Raw genomic sequence first — 19,106 nt, 5'->3', positions numbered from 1 at the left:
GGTGGAGGCGGCCATGGGAGGAGGATGAGTAGAGATCGAGAGAGGCAACGAGAACAAGTCCAGAGACGATTAGGATCTCAGAGAGCTTTTATAACTGGTGTGTCCATGGCACGTGCGATGCCGCAGGATAGGTGAGGGTTGTGGGCTTGATGGAGGCCCAGGATCCCTTGTGAGAGCTCTTAATCCCTCTGCAAATTGGAAACGGATATATGTGGATCCACTGAAAGTATTTATGGGTTCACTGGATTCTACTCCGAGCCACTCTGGTGTCCATAACGCTTGAAGGATAATTGAATTATTTCAAGTTAGCCGACTTAATTTGGTAGGACTCAATTCCTGTACGATGTGCAATTAGTAGAATATATGACGAAGAGTGGAAATGAACAAAGCAACAAGAGGAGAGAATTTACGCCACTGTTGAGAGGATCAGGGATCGGACACTTTAGGCTTTAGAGTTTAGACCACTATCTAACAAGCGTGCGTCGATGGCCCATAAGCGATTCTAAGTTATGAACTCCAAAGCTCCTAGGCCTACAAAAAACTTGAAAGATTGAAATGGGAAATGTGAGTTCCAAGGTTGTTACCCTGATTACTTGCTTATATGACATAGAGGCATTGCCACCTGTAGATTTAGTAACTCATAGACATAATAAGAGGGAAACTGAAATGCGATACAGAACACCTGTGGCTTTTAACTCGATTTCGTGGACAAATGGCTTGCACGCATTAAAATTCATAGACTGCAGAATTCTTAGACCTACAAGAATAGAGCGTTCAAATTGGGAAGCATTGGGTCTTAGGGTTAGTATCAGTTCAGTTTGTACCATGGCGATCGAAATGATTGGGAGGATTAGCATGCATTTTTTTTCCCTATATACATTTGATTTTTCATTTTTTTTCTTATAATAATATTCATGTTTTTTTTTTTTTCCCCCATTTAGTTCTTCATTTTTCCATTTTTCATTCGTGAGATATTGAAAATAAAATGTTCACTAATTATGAAATATATTTCGTTTATAATATATTTCCCATCCTATTTTATTGTTATAAGTTCTTATTATTCTTCTATTGCATAAAATTATATTTCCATTTTCTATCTCCTTGCACATTGCATGGGTATCATTTTTGTGTACGATCAATCATCAACACGTCAACATTCATGATAAAACTGGGACACTCCCTAAAAGAGAAAATGACGGGAGTTGTTTCTGATGAGCAAGATGAGAAACAATAAACATTACATAAAAGAAGAACGTGCGATACAATATGATCAACGCACGCTTCAGGTTTTGAGCGAGTCATTATATGTCCATAAGTAACTAAATAAAACTTGGATTGACCCTGTAACCCAAGATCAAACTGTTACCGCTAAGCCCATGTCAGAGCGAATCCTACTTCGTGTCAGCATGATCTCTAGTTAATGGGTTATCAGCTCTCATTCCACCCTAGGACAATTGGACCCCTGTACAGCCTACATGTACTCCATAGAAGCCGTATGTCACCACCAATGATCATACAAGACTGTTCATCAGCACCACATTTCCTATATTGAATGGGAACTTTACACGAAAACTTAAAAAGCTGTTTCCCTATGTTTGGACATAAATACAAGGATTCTGCATTTCCCTTGATCACCATGAGAAAATAAATTTCCATCATCAAGAATATTCAATTCTACCATCTCAAAGAAATATCAATACAGCTCACAAGAGTAGTAACTCATTTGCCATAACAATCTACAAGCATGAATGCACTAAAATTGAAAAGATGATCAAATGCATGGGCTAATTTGGATTCACTGAAAGAACATCTCCCTCAATTTTTTCAAGCTATTCTTTTATATGGGACTATGAAATAGAAATATGAGTGTTCTCTGCCAGGATGCTGTCAAGTAGTGCTTCACAAGCATCTTCCAGAAGATCCAAGACCTGAAACAATGGAAGTTGAAGTCAAATAAGCAAAACAGCAAAATAAAGGTTGAAGCTTATTGAACTAATAGGAAATAAACCAAAGGACACTTAAAATGCCAAAAAATGAAATTTTTGCTCATAGTTGAAATATTTGGAATATAAAATGCAAAATCAGTGTTATGTGAGGAACAAAATCCTCATTCGGTGCCTATAGGGCACCAAAGAGACACCAAAGTGTGGAGTTATATTGGTTGAGCAGGCCTTGAAAACAAGACCATGGCAAAGGATCTCTAGAGCTCACTCAAATCCAAGAAAAAGCTTGCGGTTTTTTATGCTGCTTATCTATCTTGGCCTTCCATATTATAAAATTCTCATTCAGTGCCTATAGGGCATCAAAGAGACCAAAGTGTGAAAGAGTTATAATGGTTGAGCAGGCCTTGAAAACAAGACCATGGCAAAGGATCTCTAGCGCATACTCAAATCGGAGAAGGCCATCCATATTATAATGCATATCTATGTGTAATTCAATAATGCATGAGAATACATTAAATGGATTAAGCAATTATTAATGATCGTTCTCTCTCACTCAAAAGAATAATTAGCAGTTACTCTTCTCACACTTACTTTTTCAAATCCTTGAGGGCCTCCGTAGTAAGGATCTGGGACTTCAGTTTCCTTGTGTTTCTTGCAATAGGAGCACATCAGCTTAACCTGAGCAGAAAGGAAAATTCAAGATCACTAGTAAATGACCACTCAATTCCAAATTACAGAAAATGAACCACAAGGTCATAATAACTTTACAATTATTTTGTCAGAGGATTTACTGGCATTCTACACAAATAGTCACAGATTAACGTACAATCATAGTCTATAACAGCAAATTTGGCCCTTGGGACTAGTGATCATCAAATTGGCATTCATGGATGCAAAAGAATACAGGCATATAAGGGTCATCATGTGTAAGGCAATCTAGGTGAGGAAGGCAAACCCAGAAGTCACATCAGTCCAGACTAGCCATGCATATATACATGAGGCAACAACTGGTCACTCAAATTAAGGCAAACTATATAAATTACCCAAAGAAGAGCCCCATAAGATAAACTCTGAATATCCCCTGAAACAAATGATGGCAAGGAATATAAATACTGATTCTCCTAGAAGCACCAGAGTTCAAAGTTGTACATTATTTAAGCAGATATGGTTTATGCCTCGTGCAATGTAAAAGGCTTGGTTTGACAAGTGCAATGGTGCAGTTCGAGTCCTAGAGCAGCCACTCTGTGCAAAAAATTGCAATAGGTAAGGACTATCCCCAGTTCAACCCTCCCAGGCCCCAGATCATTACGACAATAACCGGGTAACATCCTTTATGTTTTAGGACTGTCCTGGCTCATATTTCAAAAAGGAAGAACCATGTCTGCATTGATTTGCTTACAACAAATCTATTTCATATTGTTGGATTTTAAAATGTGTTTCAAAATAACAAGAATTTTATTGCATATTTCCAAAAATATTGCATATTTCCAATTGATTCTTTTGAGTGGCTAGTTGTGTGTGTACCCATACAATCCAAGCTCAGTGCAGTCTTGAACAAGCCTTGGCTTGGCTCATTATCATGTCCTGCTGAGGCTAGTGCCAATTAGCTGGGGCACAAGCTTGATGGCTTAAATTGGTTCCAATCGGACATGCCCCAATCTGTATTAGACAGAACTTGCCATGTATAAACTTGAACCCATTTTGTATTCGATTCAGCCTATTTGGTTTGAATTGATGCCCAAAGAGACAACCCAAGAGGGGGTGAATTGCGTTTTTAAAAAGATTAAACTTGTTGTGCACAAATTTCAAACTATGTGAAGTGTGATGAAAGAATACTAAACAAAGCATATTAAAACAAATAAGCAAATAGTAAGCAATGTGAGGAAATGAGGAGCCACACAAACACCAAGAATTTATAATGGTTCAGTGCTAAACCCAGCACCTACGTCTATTCCCTAAGCCACTTTTAGGAAATCTACTATAATCTCTACATAGATTACAGTAAAATTATTTTCCAAGCTCACAATCTAAATCCAGTTGATTTTCTCTATGAAAATCAACCAAAACCACTTCCCAAAGCCTTTCCTTAAGTTTTACAACAAATCCAATTTCAATTTCTGGTTGGATTGGCCTCTCTTTAAGTTTCAATCCTAATCGAAACTTGTTTACAATAGAGAATGAGAAGAACAATCGTGAACACAATAAAAGCTCCTAAAAGAGCAAATAAAAATCAATGAAGTTCTTTTGAAAAACGAGTTGAGGAAGCTTTGCAATCAATGCTTTGAGAATGCTTTTTGAATGCTTCAAGAGTTTTGAGAAGTTGGATACTTTCAACTCTCTTGAATGCTCAATAAATGTTCTTGGACTCTCACTTGATTTTTTCTTTTTTCTTCTCTCTTTTCTCTTGATTATGTTTGGAAGCCTTTAAATCCTTTAAAAAAGCCAAACTAACTGTTTCTAGCCGTTGAAGATAAAAAACTAGCCATTAAAAATCATTTGAAAAAAATCTGAAATTTCTACAAAACTAGCTGTTATAGCTGTCTGTCGCAGTCAAGTCAACTCGAGACCAAGTAGGAGTAAACTCGAGTAAACTAGGAGTCGGTTTGAAGAAAATAGAAGTCGGCTCGAAGACTGTTCCATAAAAATACTTCTCTATCTTTTCTAAAAAAGTCGACTCATAGTCAAGTAGGCGTCGACTCGAGATCTCGTACTGAAACTTCTGCTTTCTGTCTGACTACGAGAGTCGACTCATAATTAAGTAGGGTTGACTCCTGATCTATATCACTTGAAAAATGCATATTAGAGTCGACTCTCTTGAATCTAGGAGTCGACTCTTAGACTCTTCTTGATTTTTCATGATGAGTTTTATCCAATCATCCTCTTTTGCTTTCAAAACTTGTCAATTAATATATGATTCCCAAGAATGATTTTAGCTTCCTGAAACTATTTATACAAGAACTTCAACAACTCATGAGCATCAAAATAAAATACTCAAATATTTTATATTCATCAAAATCAATCCTTGGATCAATATGGACTCGTTTAATTCCCTTACTACCCTTCTCTCCATTGTCTTATTTGCAAGGAATGAGCATTTTTGTAATCACTCTTTTGTCTCTACATGATGAGAGAGGGACCACCTTGCTCCCTCCATTTCCCAAGCACCGCTCCCATTCTTTACGCATGAAGGAAAGAGGTAACCTTTCCTCCCATTTGCTGGGGGGGAGGGTGGGAAAGAACGAGGACAAACCCTTACTCCAACCCATCCATTGTGCCAGCTCCCCAAATTAGTGTTTTCCCCTTCCATCTTGTGAGTTCCCACTATATAATTTCAGATGGGCATGAGCTTAGAAGTAGGGAGCAGATAGGAAGAAAAGATAGAGGAAAGGAGAGAAGAGAAGGGCAGAAGTAGAGAAGATATGAAGAAGAAAAGAAAGCAAGAGGAGAATTTTTGGGAATCTCCTCTATTTTCAAGTCTTAATCAAAGCTAAGCCTCCCGACAAATCTAGGATTCATCAAAGCCAAGCTCTTCAAAGCTTCTTCAACAAGAAGCTAATCAAGGCCCCAACCAAGCCAAACATGGCTATGGTTTTTTAACAAGCAAATCAAGGCTTCATCCAAGCCAAGCATGGCAATGATTCATTTAGAAGCATATCATGGCTTCATCCAAGCCAAGCAAGGCAACACTATGCATATAAAGGCTTCATCCAAGCCAAGCATGTCAATGCTCCCTTTAGAAGCATATCAAGGCTTTGCCCCAAGCCAAGCATGGCAATGCCTCCTTTAGAAGTATCCTATGGCTTCTTCAAATAAAAGTTTGTCAAGGCTTCTTCATTAAATACATTTGGACTTTAATTGTTGGAAATTGCAAAATAAATCCAGAACTTCATCAAAATTTTTGATGAATGCTAAATGATTTTCCTTGATTTTATGTCCTATTGTTGAGCCATGACAAATATGCTTAAAATTAGCATGAGGATAACAAGCAATGACATATGCACCCAGGCTTTTTGAGCCACTGATTGAATAGTAGTGCAAGAGTTTATTTAAATTCAACTTGCCTGCATATTGTTTTGAACATGACACTTGACGTGTGCTGCATGTGAAAAGTGTGGCAGAAGGTCTTTTTCAGATCCTGTGTCTAACAGGACCCGAGGAGTGAGTGCACGCTTAAGGGTTAATAACTTCTTGCAACCTAGAGACTAAGTTGTTATAAGGCCACCCACAATTCAAATGATGTGGATTAGTGGGTTGACACTGGAGCTTGCTGCCATATATTCTCCAACCAGGCTCTATTCTCCAACTAGTGACAGGTTGTAGGACCTGAGGTTGCCATCATGGGAAATGAAGCCAAGGAACTTGTCGCCAAGGATTCAGGTCCCGTGTGGCACCAAGATGGCATACTATCCTATGTGTCGAGACATGACCGTCCCGCTAGCATCTTAGCATCCCGATCGGGACGTCTTGGGATATCCCTTGTCCCAAGTGTCAGGATAGGGCGGGAAGGCAATGCATCCCATTCCATAGCAAAATTAGAACAACCTTGTCCCATGGAATTTAAAACCTTGCTTGTCGCTAGCAAAGGAAATGTGCCATTGCACTTCTGCTTTAGCAAATTATCACATTGCTAGATGTTTTAAACATCGTTGGGATTCGAAAGACTAGTCTCTGGAGATCAACTCAACAAAGCTGGGCTTCACCAAGTCATTGAGTCTAGTAAACTAATAACCATCAAAAAATGATGCGTATATTGGCAAAGCTTACTCAACCAAGGGGATGTTCAAGCTGTCTTAAACTTCAAGCATACTATCAACATAATCGGTACCTCTTCTCTGTATTCTTACAACATCTGACATGAAAGACTTTGTTGTATTAATCTTTGCAAGTTGAAGGAAAATGATAGGCTCAAATCTGATCGCAATTGTGGGGTTCATGAGCATATGAAATGTCGAGTCTATCAAGCCTACCATCAATGAAATCAATACCTCTTCTCTGTATTCTTACAACATCTGGTATGAAAGACTTCATCCTATTAATTTTTGCAAGATGAAGAAAAATGATAAGCTCAAATCTGATCCCAATTGCAGGGTTATGAGCATATGAAATGTCAAGTCTATCTGTCTAAATATGCAAAGAAGCCCTTCAATGAAAATTGAAGGCAGCCAGAACTACTGAGCTTAGTGCACTCGGAAATTTATGACTTGAAAAGCTATGTAACTAAAGAAGGTAAGAAATACTTTATCACCACTAGAGGTCTTGCTATGTGTTTCTATTGCAGTCAAAAAATGATGCATTATAAGCATTTACAGCTTAAAGGCCAAGGTAGAGAACCAAAAAGGCAAGAAGATCAGTGCTCTTCAAATTGACATTGGTGGTGAATATACCTCTAATAAGTTCTAAACTCTTTTGCCAAGAGCACGGCATCATTTGCAATGTAACTGCACCTTATTCTGTCCAATCCGATGGTGCTGCTGAATGAAGAACAGGACACTCATTGATATGGTGAATGCCATGTTGATAAGTTAAGGATTACCCATGAACTTGTGGGGGAAGACACTGGTAACAGCTGTGCACATATTGAACAGGGTTCCATATGCCAAGACATGTTACTCCATCTAAGCTATGGAATAGCAAGAAGCCTAACTTAAACTATTTGAAATTTCGGAGCGTTTTGGCATATGTCAGATTGCCAAATATCAAGTGCATTAAGTTGTCACCAAATACTCTCATATGTGCCCGTATGGGCAATTCTCAAAACAGCAATGCATATCGCATCTTAGACTTACTCTAATGCTATGACAGAGGAAAGAGATGCAGATTTCTTTGAAGACAAGTTTGCTACTGACAAGAGTGCCATGAAGCCTATGCTCATGAAGATCAGGATGCTCCTGCAGAGCAAGCAAGGAGATCACTGTTGATAAAGTGGAAGCCGAACTGTCAAGAGAGCCAGGAAGGAACTTCTTAAGGCCCTTAATTTCTAGTTTATTCAATTAAGCTGATCCAGTGACACCGAAAGAGGCATTAAAATCCAGAGATTCAAATTTTCGGGAACAAGCCGTACAAAGATGAAATAAGCTCCAACCTTTCTAATTATACTTGGGATTGGTAGATTTACCTCTTGGTATGAAGCCAATTGGTAGCCAATGGCTATGTGCAGAAAGAAGGTGTTGACTTCTTAACACCTACACTCCTGTTGCAGAATTTTCACCATCAGGGTGTTCTTATTGCATTGGCAGCATCGGACAAATTGTTGATTCACCAACTAGATGTAAAAACCACCTTCCGACATGTAGGGATGGCAATTGAGTCGGGTCGGATCATATACGGGTCGGGTCAATGCGGGTCGGATCAGAAAATCATCAATCCAAACCCGACCTATTTATTAAAAGGGTTAAAAATTCAAATCTGAATCCAACCTATTTATTAAATAGGTAACCCAATCCGATCTGTTTAATCCATTTATTAAATAGATCAAATTAGGTTAAATAGATAAAACAGATTAAATAGGTCGGATTAAATGGACCAGAAACAAATTAAGTTTTAAACAGGTTAAACAGATCAGATTAAATAGGTCAGAAACAGATTAAACATGTTAAATGGGTCAAATAGGTTATCTGACTCAATTCGATCTGAATATTAAACGGGTTAAATAGATTAAACGGGTCAGGTACCTAAAATCCAAATTCAATCCAAATATTAAACGGGTTAAATGGGTTGACCTGTTTATGACCCAAACTCGTTTAGCCTAAATCCAAACCTATTTCTGGGGGGTTAAATATAGATCGGATTGGTGGGTCGGATCATATTTTGCCGACCCTAACTACGTGGCAATCTCGATGAAGAGATCTATATGGAGCAGCCTGAAGGGTTTGCGACACTGAAGAGGAGTCCAAAGTTTGTTGATTGATCAATCCCTATAAAGCCTAAATAAGCACCAAAACTCTGGCACACCAAATTTGACAGAGTGGTTCCTGCACATGGTTCCACTAAAGGTGATTCATATATATATATACATACATATATATATATATATATATACATACATATATATATATATATAATACATATATATATATATATACATACATATATATATATATATATACATACATATATATATATATATATATATATATATATATATATATAGTAAAGGTGCAATTCCTCTACCCATATGTTGATGATCTACTCATAATTATGACCGATATTCCATATGTAGAGGACACAATAAAATTCCTGTCTACAAATTTTAGCATGGTTGGTTGATGATCTAGAACTGCAATCCTTTGTATTAAAATTACAATGTCAGAGACAAGAACTACCCTGACACCTCATCATATTGAAAAGATGCTGAGGAAATTAAGTCATTGGTGTAGTAGTCCAATTTCTACACCCTATAACAACAGCTGCAAGCTGAAAGCAAATACTGGACCTGCAGTTCAGCAGTTTGAATACTCGAGAATTATTGGAACCTTGATGTAGGCAATTAACTATAAAAGGCTAGATATTGCACTTGTAGTTGGAATTCTCAGCCGTTATAGCAATCCTAGAAGGCAAAATTGGGTGGCTGTATCTTATGTGATAAGATACTTGAAAGGAGCCATCAGTTATAGATTGCAACACATAGGTTTTTCTTCCATTTCGAAAGGGCACTGTGATGCAAGCTGGAACTCAGACCCTGATAAGTCCAAATCCACTGGTGGTTATGTTTTTACACTAGATGGAGCTTGCAATCTCCTGTAAGTAGGAAAAGCAAATTTGCATATCAATCGATCATGGAGTCAGAATTGATTGCTCTTGCAACTGCTGGTCTGGAAGCAGAACGGCCAAAAAATTTTTTGTTGGATCTCCCAATTTCTAGAACATATGCACTTGCAATCTCTGTCAATTGTGATTGTCAAGCAGCTAAAGCACTAGCGATGAATAAGATCTTTAAATAGCAAGTCGAGACATATCTGGCTAAAGCAGAACTTAAGGAGTCGCAAGAAGATGATGTGAACTCCATTCTAGATGTGAGGTTTGTCGCAAACCTCACTAACCCCATGACCAAAGGATTAACCGTAGACCTAGTTGTGAAGACATTCAAAAGAATGGGTTTGTTACCTACACTAGAATTGTCATAAGCAATGGATACCATCTACGAAAGAGGCTTGTCCAAATTAGAGGCTCAATGGGTCAAATCTTCGCTGAAGGACTTGTATGCATATAGTGTATTATAAGGTGGAAAACACATATGGATGCTTGGTATTCTAAAACCCAGGCCTTGATGTAATGTGCATGTTTCCTATGGTGAAAGTTTTGAACATGGTTTGTTGCCTCCATAAATAACTAGGGTTTTAGGATACCTCGTTATGTAAAATCCTTTAGGAAGCATTTGTATAGGATGATCATCCCAAGATCAATGATGATGTGGATAGAGATGATGTCACTATGTTTGGTTGCACCATGATGATCTTATGTGGTAGTGATCCCAAATTCTCCTCACTCATTAAATCACCGCCCAACCCAATGATGGGATACCCATCCTTGAGGTTGAGAATCTAAAATCACCTCAATGCAATGATCTTAGGCTGAAATTTGAGGACAAAAATATCCCTCAATCCAGCATAAAAATTGATATATCAATATTATATATATGATATTATATTATATTATATTAATATTATATATATTATACTTATGATATATTATGTCATAATATGTTATTAATCATATTATTGTCATATTTTTATTCAATGATAATTTTAAATTATAGTAGAAATATATTATTGTTCTTTATATTTATATAATGAAATTATTTAATAATATTACTTCTATTTGCCTTATTTTCCTAATCAAAATAAATATTAGTATTTAAAAATATATTATAAGTATAAATAAAAGTATTAATTCTATAATAACAATTAATATATCTTTATAGGATAAACAATTTATAGGACAAATAAATATCTTTCTAGAATATATAAATAATTAATATATTAATAAATACATTAATAATTTATTATAATATATTTTACATGATTAAAAATATATTTTTATGGAATATATTAAGGGTAGTTTTGGTATTATATGGTCAGTAATTTTGGATTTTCATGGAATACCAAATAGGTTACTTATGGGTACTTGGGAATCTTTAATCATTGGAACATAGCATGCCAAATGTAGTGATCTTAGATCCTCTAGGATCAAATTATCCAGGAATAAGGATCATTGGTGATCTAAGATCACCTTGGTGATCCCATTTGGATCACCAAATGCCACTTTAGAGTTATTAGCATATAGATGGGACTTTGTTCTTGATGAGCTTGTAGTAGGGATTCCAATAAGATGATACCACTAAAGGATCACCCTTGATGGATTCACATATGTGAGTGCAGAGATATAGGCTGTCATCTCTTAGATCACCCACAAAAATTGGGACAAAGTGTAGGGCCTTATAATGCATAGCAATTGTGAACACTTGAGAGTCCTTTGCATTGCTTGTGATCAATCTATGGTATGAGTTTCAAGATTCATTCTACTCCCACCCACATAGGCTAGGATCAAATTCACAATGTGTATATTCAAGTCTTCAAACATCTATGCATTTGGCTTTCCTAGAAAAACACTTTATTTTGAAACATGTATGGGATTGTTGGATTTTAAAATGTGTTTCAAAATTACAAGAATTTTATTGTATATTTCCGAAAGTATTGCATAATGAATTGGGTTCATAACTTCCCCCTCACAAGATTCATGCCAATTTATTCTCTTAAGTGGCTCATTATTTGTGTACCCATATGATCAGACCTTACCACGTTAGCCTTAGGTCCAATATGATATGGCTAAATGTTGAGGCTCATGCGTATTGGGTGCGGTGCAAGTTTGATGGCTCAAATTGGTCTGGATTAGATGCGCTCCAATCCCTATTGGACATAACTTATCATGTATAAGCTTGAATACACATTGGATTTGGATTTATCTATCTTACCTTATTTAATTTCCTTAGTACCCTTCTTTCCTTTCCCTTCCAATATTTGCATGGAGAGGCATATTGTAATTAACTCTTTTATCCGTACATGATGAGAGAGGTGCCACCTCACCCATCCTTTTCCCAAGTTCATCTCCCATTGTTTACATATGGAGGGAAAAGGTAACCCTCCATCCCATTTGCTGGGGGGATGGAAGAGAATGAGGACTAACCCCCTCTCCTACCCATCCCTTGCGTTGGCTCCTCACTTGGGGTTTTTCCCCTTCCATGCATGAGCTCTACCAATGGGCATAAGCTTAGAAGCAAAGAGGAAAAAGGAAGGAAAAAGAGAAAAATAGAGAGAAGAAAAGGGAGAGACTAGAGAAAAGAAGAAAGTAAAAGAAGGATGCTTGGGACTCTCATCCATTCTCAAGGCTTCATCAAAGCTAAGCCTCTCGAGGCAAATCGAGGATTCATTAAGGCCAAGCTCTTCCATGTTTCTTTGAAAAGAAGACGATCAAGGCTTAATTCAAGCCAAGCATGGCAACACTTTTTCTAAAAGCATATCAAGGCTTCATCCAAACCAAGAATGACGACATTTCTTTTTGAAGCACATCAAGATGTCACTGAAGCCAAACATCGCAATGCTTTCTTTAGAAAGATATTAAGACTTCTTCATCTGAAAGCTTGTTAAGGCTTCTTCGTGAAACCCATTTGGATTTTACTTGTTGGAAATTGCAAAACTAAGCCAAACCTCTAGCAAAATTTTTGATGAATGCTTGATGATTTGCATCCTTGATTTTATGTCCTATTGTTTAGTCATCAATTTTGTGCTTAAGATTAGCAAGGATAATGAAGCAATGATCCTTGGATGATGCATCAAGGCTTCTTAATCTGCTGATTGAATAGTTGTGCAAGAGTCCAATTAAGTTGAACCTACCTGAATATTGTTTTGAAAATGACTCTCAACATGTGCTACAAAGCATGAAAAAGAGTGGCAAAGATTTTTCTAGAGCCGGTGTTCCACAAGACTGGAGTGATGCACACTTAAGGTTCAACAGTTCGCTGTATCCTGAGAACTAATTCGCCAAGAAAGCTTGCACTATGGGGCGAATTAAGTCTTCAAGAAAGTGCTGTTAGACAGCATGCCTCAAGCTATTTTGCAATTTTCTTTCTTTCTATTTTTCCAAAAAAGGACCAATGTTATTTTTGCTTACCGATCCTGTATTTTTTCCCACAATGAATTTCAGCACCAAACACAGCTAAGATGCAACATCAGGTACCGATGTTTACATGAGGCAAAGTTGTTAAGCTACATTATGCCTTAGTTTAATCCTTCATTGTAGGCATACACCTTACCGTCGAATAATTTCCAGAACAAGTATAAGTTAATAAATGATATTTTATTTATTTTAGCAATATGAGGCCTTAAGGTAGTTTCATCAATTAGAAAACAGCATATGAGGATCTTTTACACACGGTTTTAAATCCCGAAGAGATAGGGGCTCTCCTAACTATCCCATCCCATTCACGTGAGAAAATGAGCATCGTGATAGGGGACGGCACTTCAAAATCTATCCATGTAGGTAAAGAACACAAAAGAAAGAAAGGAAAGAAAAAGAAAAGGGAAAAAAAGAAAGGAAAGAAGAAGTAAAAGGAAAGAAAGAAAGGAAGCAAGGGAGAAGAAAAGAAACGATGGAAGTAGAGAAGGAACAAAGCAGAAAAAGTAAGAGGAAAGAAAGGAAGGGTGAAGGAAAACAAAGGAAGGGAAAGAAAGAAAGGAAGATTAAAAAGAAAGAAACGAAGGATGGGAATAATGAAGAAAAGAAAGAAAAACAACCAAATAAATAAATAAATAAAGGAAAGAAGGGAAGAGAGAGGGTATCTACCAGGACAATCGCCAGGATGGGGTGAGATAGTGTGGCATCCCATTCCATATAGAAACTTGGATGCCTCCATCCCGCTAAATTTGAAACCTTACTTTTACATATGTACAATGTTGTGCATGGACTCAATTTCCTAACTTTAGTAAGACAGCATTTCCTATATTTTATGGTCTATCTCTTCATGATTAGAGTGAAAGATAGATTTCACTCATCTAAATTTAACAAATTTTAGTCCAGACACAGTAATCCAAGTCCCCAAGGCGCTTATTTTTCATGCTTTTTCTTGTTATTTTAACCTTTTTCCACCACCAAAATCCATTGAGCTTATGCCGAACCTGCAAAAACCATTGTAAGACATTGATCGTTTTCTATTACCATTTTGAATTGTTCCCTTTAGTAAGAACACACTTTAGAACAGTCTAAGATACCCCGGTAAGATCACAATTAAAAAAGGGAAAAGAAGAAAGTGATAATGCCCATGAGGAGCACAAATGTAGAGAACTTTATTTCTTTCTTTTTATTTTTGATTTTCCCCTTTTCTTTCTAACAAGGAGGACAAAAAAAAGAATTTGTGAAGAATAATTATGACAAAGCGTATTGACAATCTCAACCATACTATCTCTTCATTTAGCATCATGCTTGCAAAATTCCCATTCAACTAACTCTGCTATCATTTTATTTCAACACATACATAATTACAGGGTTTTGCTGGCTCACCTTCTTTGGGGCATCTTCAGGAAGGGGCTCTTTAAATCTCCATCTCTCATAGGCACTCAATATATCATCTGAAATATTGGTCAGAATCAGCACCAAAGTCACATGACTAGCAAGCAGAGATTTTCTCTTACATTCCAAGTAAGACAAAAATACAGAACATAAAAAAGGACCCTCTACTACTCCGCACCTCTGTTTTGCATGTCCATGGCTAGTATGAGATCAAACTCCTTGAAATCAGAGGGGCGAATTGGCCTCGAGATCGAAGTCACCTCAATCCCACGCCTCTTTGATGCCGCCCTCATCCTTGAGTCCGCTGGATTACCCTTGAATCCCAAGAGAAATAACCCAGTTATTCGCAGATCATACATATATATATATATATAAAGTAACGCGCAAAATTATACTGACTTCATGGTAGCCGATGGTGCCGGCAGAGTCGATCCAGAATTTGGTCTCCAATCCCCTCCTGCGGACAACGTCTCTGAACACGGCCTCCGCGGCAGGGCTTCGGCAGATGTTGCCTGGAAGGAAGAGATGGAGAATTAAGAGACATAAAGTAAGGAGGAAGAGGTAAGGATGGAGCTATAGCTTTCTAAGTTTAAAATAAGAAGCTCACCGAGGCAAACGAAGAGCACGGCGAAGGGCTTGGGCTCTGCAGTGGATGGGGCCGCCATGGATGCTGCTTGCTCTGCTGCTGCGGCGACGAACCGGAAAGAGGCGGAAATGGGATTCTGAGAGGACAGATGATGACGGGGAGGATGGGAAAAAGAGAGGAGGGGATGTGAAGAGACGGTTTTATAGGGGAGGAGAGTCCTTTTAGTAAAAGCAACAAAGGGGAATGGACCAAGGTGGCAGAATGGTAATTTCGGTACGGTTGCCGCTGCTGCTGCTTTGAAGCTTAAGAGGCCTCTCATGTCCCCTTTCTGCCCACCGACCACCAATCAGAAAGAAGACTATAGTGGAAAAAGGGAGGGAGGTGTCGCGAATGGTTATTTTCGCCGTTGTGCAAAATCCGGCAGTCGAGAATACTAACGACACCAATCACCAATGCTTTGTTTCGAATTTGTGCGCCCCAGTTGGTCCTGGTAACAAATATCTCATGGTTGCTTGTCATCTAGTAGGTTCGAATTCGGCAGTCCCTTTGGCCCGCTCGAGCACAGAGTTTCAGACGGATATGGATCTAGATTTAAGTCCGATAGATCAGGTCAGATCTAAAGTTTGAGCTCACCTATTAAATGGATCGAGCTTGGATTTACATCGACACGGATCGAGCTTGAAATGCATATGAAAATAATATATATCATATATGGATGCCCTAACCCACCATTTGGTCTTCGACGCCGATTGGTGGCATCTCGCAACACCTTTGGTAACTGACTGAGAAACGTTGGACAATCCCTCTCCCAATTTCCTCTTTCTGGTCATCCGAGGCCTTTGCACGCCCCCATCCGCTCTCCTCTCCCCACAACACCATGTCTTCCCTCACCCCACCAGTCGGGAGATCGTCAACCCCTACCGTCTCGTCCAATCCCACACCCTCCAACTCTTCAACCTCCACACCATCATTGACCTTCCCCAGTCCACCGTCGACCTCCTTCAGTCCATCAGCTACCTCCTTTGGCTCTTTAGCAAGCTCCACCACCTCATGTCCCAACCCACCAACCGCCTTGACCTTGCCAAGGCTACTCATCATGATCGAGCTCAGGCCTCGCCGGCATCTGAGATTGGCAATAGGCTCCAACCATGAAGACCTCCTGTAGACTAGATAGGAGAAGCTCGAGACCCAACCCGAGTCTGTAGTCCAATAAATAGCAGGCTCATGCCTTAAAAGTAGGCTTGAGAGCCGGACCAGGCCCAAGCTTAATTAAATTAAGTAATACCTTGGGTTCAGCCAAGCCCAACCTATCCACTGAGAAAGTCTGGTTGTATTTTTAGCTTAAAAGAAGGATTCACCTTCCGTTGGGTGAATCCACCGTTGAATCATCTATGAGATTTGTGCAAATAAATGAATAACAAAGTTTGATGTGCTTTAAGATCTATGCATGGGTGATCCAACTGTGGATTTGTAGAAGGAAAGGACCATTTTTTCATGCGAAAGATACCACCCCGATCCACCATAGTGATGGGATGGTTAGGCCTGCTCTGGGTACCGGACCACCTTATTCTATGCGACATGGAGCAAATCTGTGTCAAGCAGCCTATCTTTATTCTATAGGTATGGGTTGAATTGTTATTCTAGGGAATAGGGCAAGAATATTTTATTAAAGTTGCATTTGGCAGCTGGCAATCTATTTAGGTTACTAATAATTTAAAGGAACCCCATTAGATTATCATATTTGGTATGCTTTTTGGATTGGTAATCTAGATTATCAGATAATTTAGATTACCTCAAATGAGATAATCTGGATTACCAAAAGGATGGATGGCTATCCAGATTACCACGATTTGGTAATCTTGTAATAATTTTTTTGGATAAAAATATCCTCAAAAATCCAGAAGATCTTTTTTCTCACGATGAGTAGCGGAAAGAGGGGGGCCAAAATTGATGTCCTCCACATAATCTGACCGACAGTAGTCCTAAAATTGGCAAATCGATGGGCTGCCATCGTCTCCCAACCGCCGGCCGTCGATAGCCATCGGAAAGCAAGGAAAAAATGCCGATCAAGGCAGGATCCGATGACCCCTCCTCCCCTTTTTTTTTTTTGTTTGTTTGGTTAACCGGATCGCCGTGAGCCGCGTCCGGCACCACCGACTGCCCAGATGTTGCCATCGAAGTCACCGCCGTCTCTCAAAATGGCGGCCTGCGATTACTGCTCGGAGAAGGAGGATACAGTGTGGAGGAGCTAGCGGTCCCTTTCTCTCCTCTTTTTTTTTTTTGGGTCTCATGTGAGGAAGGAGAAGATCGGGCTTGATGGAGATCAAACAACACTAGTTGCCGTCGACGGTGTTGTGCCAGACGGCCACGGGAGATGGGATGCGGGGGATTGGTGGTGCAGGTGAGGGTGGCAGTGCGGGTGGGTGAAGGCAGTGATGGAGGCAGCTGCGGAAGGTGTGGGATGCGGGTTCACCAGGGGGCCAAGGGACAATGCACGGGGTGGCGCGGATGATCGGGGGGCCGAGGGTGGTGCCGGAGACACAACTGCGGGGGGGTCGGGGGCGGATGGCTGATGGGCCAGGGGCGGAGCAACTGGAGGTTGGGGGGTTGTGGCATGCGGGGGAAGGAAAAGGAAGGAAATAATAATAATAATAATAATAATATATTATATTATATATTATATATAATATAAGATATATTATATATTATAATTTATAATTTATTTTTGCTCTTTTATTTCGAAAAATTAAAAATTTTATGCATGGGGTGTGATTTTTAATAAGTTTGATTTAAGGATATTTTGAAAATTTGATATTACATCACCAGTAATCTGATTGTTATACCAAACATATCATCAAGATTTTTAGTAATTTTACTACAATATTATCTGCATGTATCAAACACAGTAATTAATATTACTGATAATTTATCCAGATTGCAGATAATCTAAATTACCACTGTCTGGTAATGCACCAAACGCAACCTAAGGATTTGCTGCAATATAGCTATTCCAGCCTATGTTGAGTCAAATCTAGCCTTGGACACTTTGCTTCCAACAACTGTAGCAAAGAAATGGTTGTTTTCTCCCTTTTTTTTCATTTGTTCAATCATTTTTCCTTCATCGAGAGTCGTTTTAAGCCATCATCGGGCTCGTGTGTTGTGGGCAATGATTGGTGGACTTGGTCGGTGATCTTCGATCTTGGGTGTGCCTCATTGCACAGGCATGATTTCCTATTTTCCTAGCTTTTGTGGTTTGACTCGGTGACTCTAGCCGGCGATTGGATTGACTAGATGATTTGTTTCTGTTGGGTATAAAATACCCTCAGCCGAAGTTCTCAGCGGGATTGACTCTTGCAGGCTCCGTCCCCGACTTCAATTGCAGAAGGACTCCGCCCGGACTCCTACGGGAGCCGGGCTCCGTCACCGACTTCAACCGCAAGAAGGACTCCGTCCGGACTCCTACGGAAGCCGGGCTCCGTCACCGACTTCAACCGCGGGTAAGTTCCGTCTGGACTCCTACAGGAGCTAGACTTCGCATCTGACTTCAACTGCAGAAAGACTCCGCCCGGACTCCTACGGGAGCCAGGCTCCGTCATCAACTTCAACTACGGGGAAGCTCCGTCCGAACTCCTACGGGAGCCGGACTTCGCACCTGACTTCAATTGCAGGAAGACTCCGCCCGGACTCCTACGGGAGCCGGGCTCCGTCACCAACTTCAACAATGGGTAAGCTCCGTCCGGACTCCTACGGGAGCCGGACTTCGCACCTGACTTCAACTGCAGGAAGACTCCGCCCGGACTCCTACGGGAGCCGGGCTCCGTCACCAACATCAACTGCGGGTAAGCTCCGTCCGGACTCCTACGGGAGCCGGACTTCGCACCTGACTTCAACTGCAGGAAGACTCCGCCCGGACTCCTACGGGAGCCGGGCTCCGTCACCAACTTCAACTGCGGGTAAGCTCCGTCCGGACTCCTACGGGAGCCGGACTTCGCACCTGACTTCAACTGCAGGAAGAC

The 19,106-nt window shown here is 39.6% G+C and overlaps 1 protein-coding gene across 1 annotated transcript; it reads right to left on the bottom strand.

Annotated features, from left to right (window-relative positions):
* Positions 1–1,528: 1,528 nt before the first annotated feature.
* On the bottom strand, positions 1,529–15,802 carry LOC105035094 (uncharacterized). Its single transcript, XM_010910504.4, has 6 exons — positions 15,112–15,802; positions 14,904–15,016; positions 14,683–14,818; positions 14,496–14,563; positions 2,535–2,621; positions 1,529–1,928 (listed from the first exon to the last, which is right to left on the bottom strand). Exons 1-6 carry the CDS (start codon positions 15,407–15,409, stop codon positions 1,848–1,850), a joined length of 783 nt encoding a protein of 260 aa, XP_010908806.2. The 5' UTR covers positions 15,410–15,802; the 3' UTR covers positions 1,529–1,847.
* Positions 15,803–19,106: the final 3,304 nt, after the last annotated feature.

Source organism: Elaeis guineensis, chromosome 7 (assembly GCF_000442705.2).
Source record: "Elaeis guineensis isolate ETL-2024a chromosome 7, EG11, whole genome shotgun sequence".
Lineage (NCBI taxonomy): Eukaryota > Viridiplantae > Streptophyta > Magnoliopsida > Arecales > Arecaceae > Elaeis > Elaeis guineensis.
This window is presented reverse-complemented; position numbering and strand designations above follow the sequence as displayed.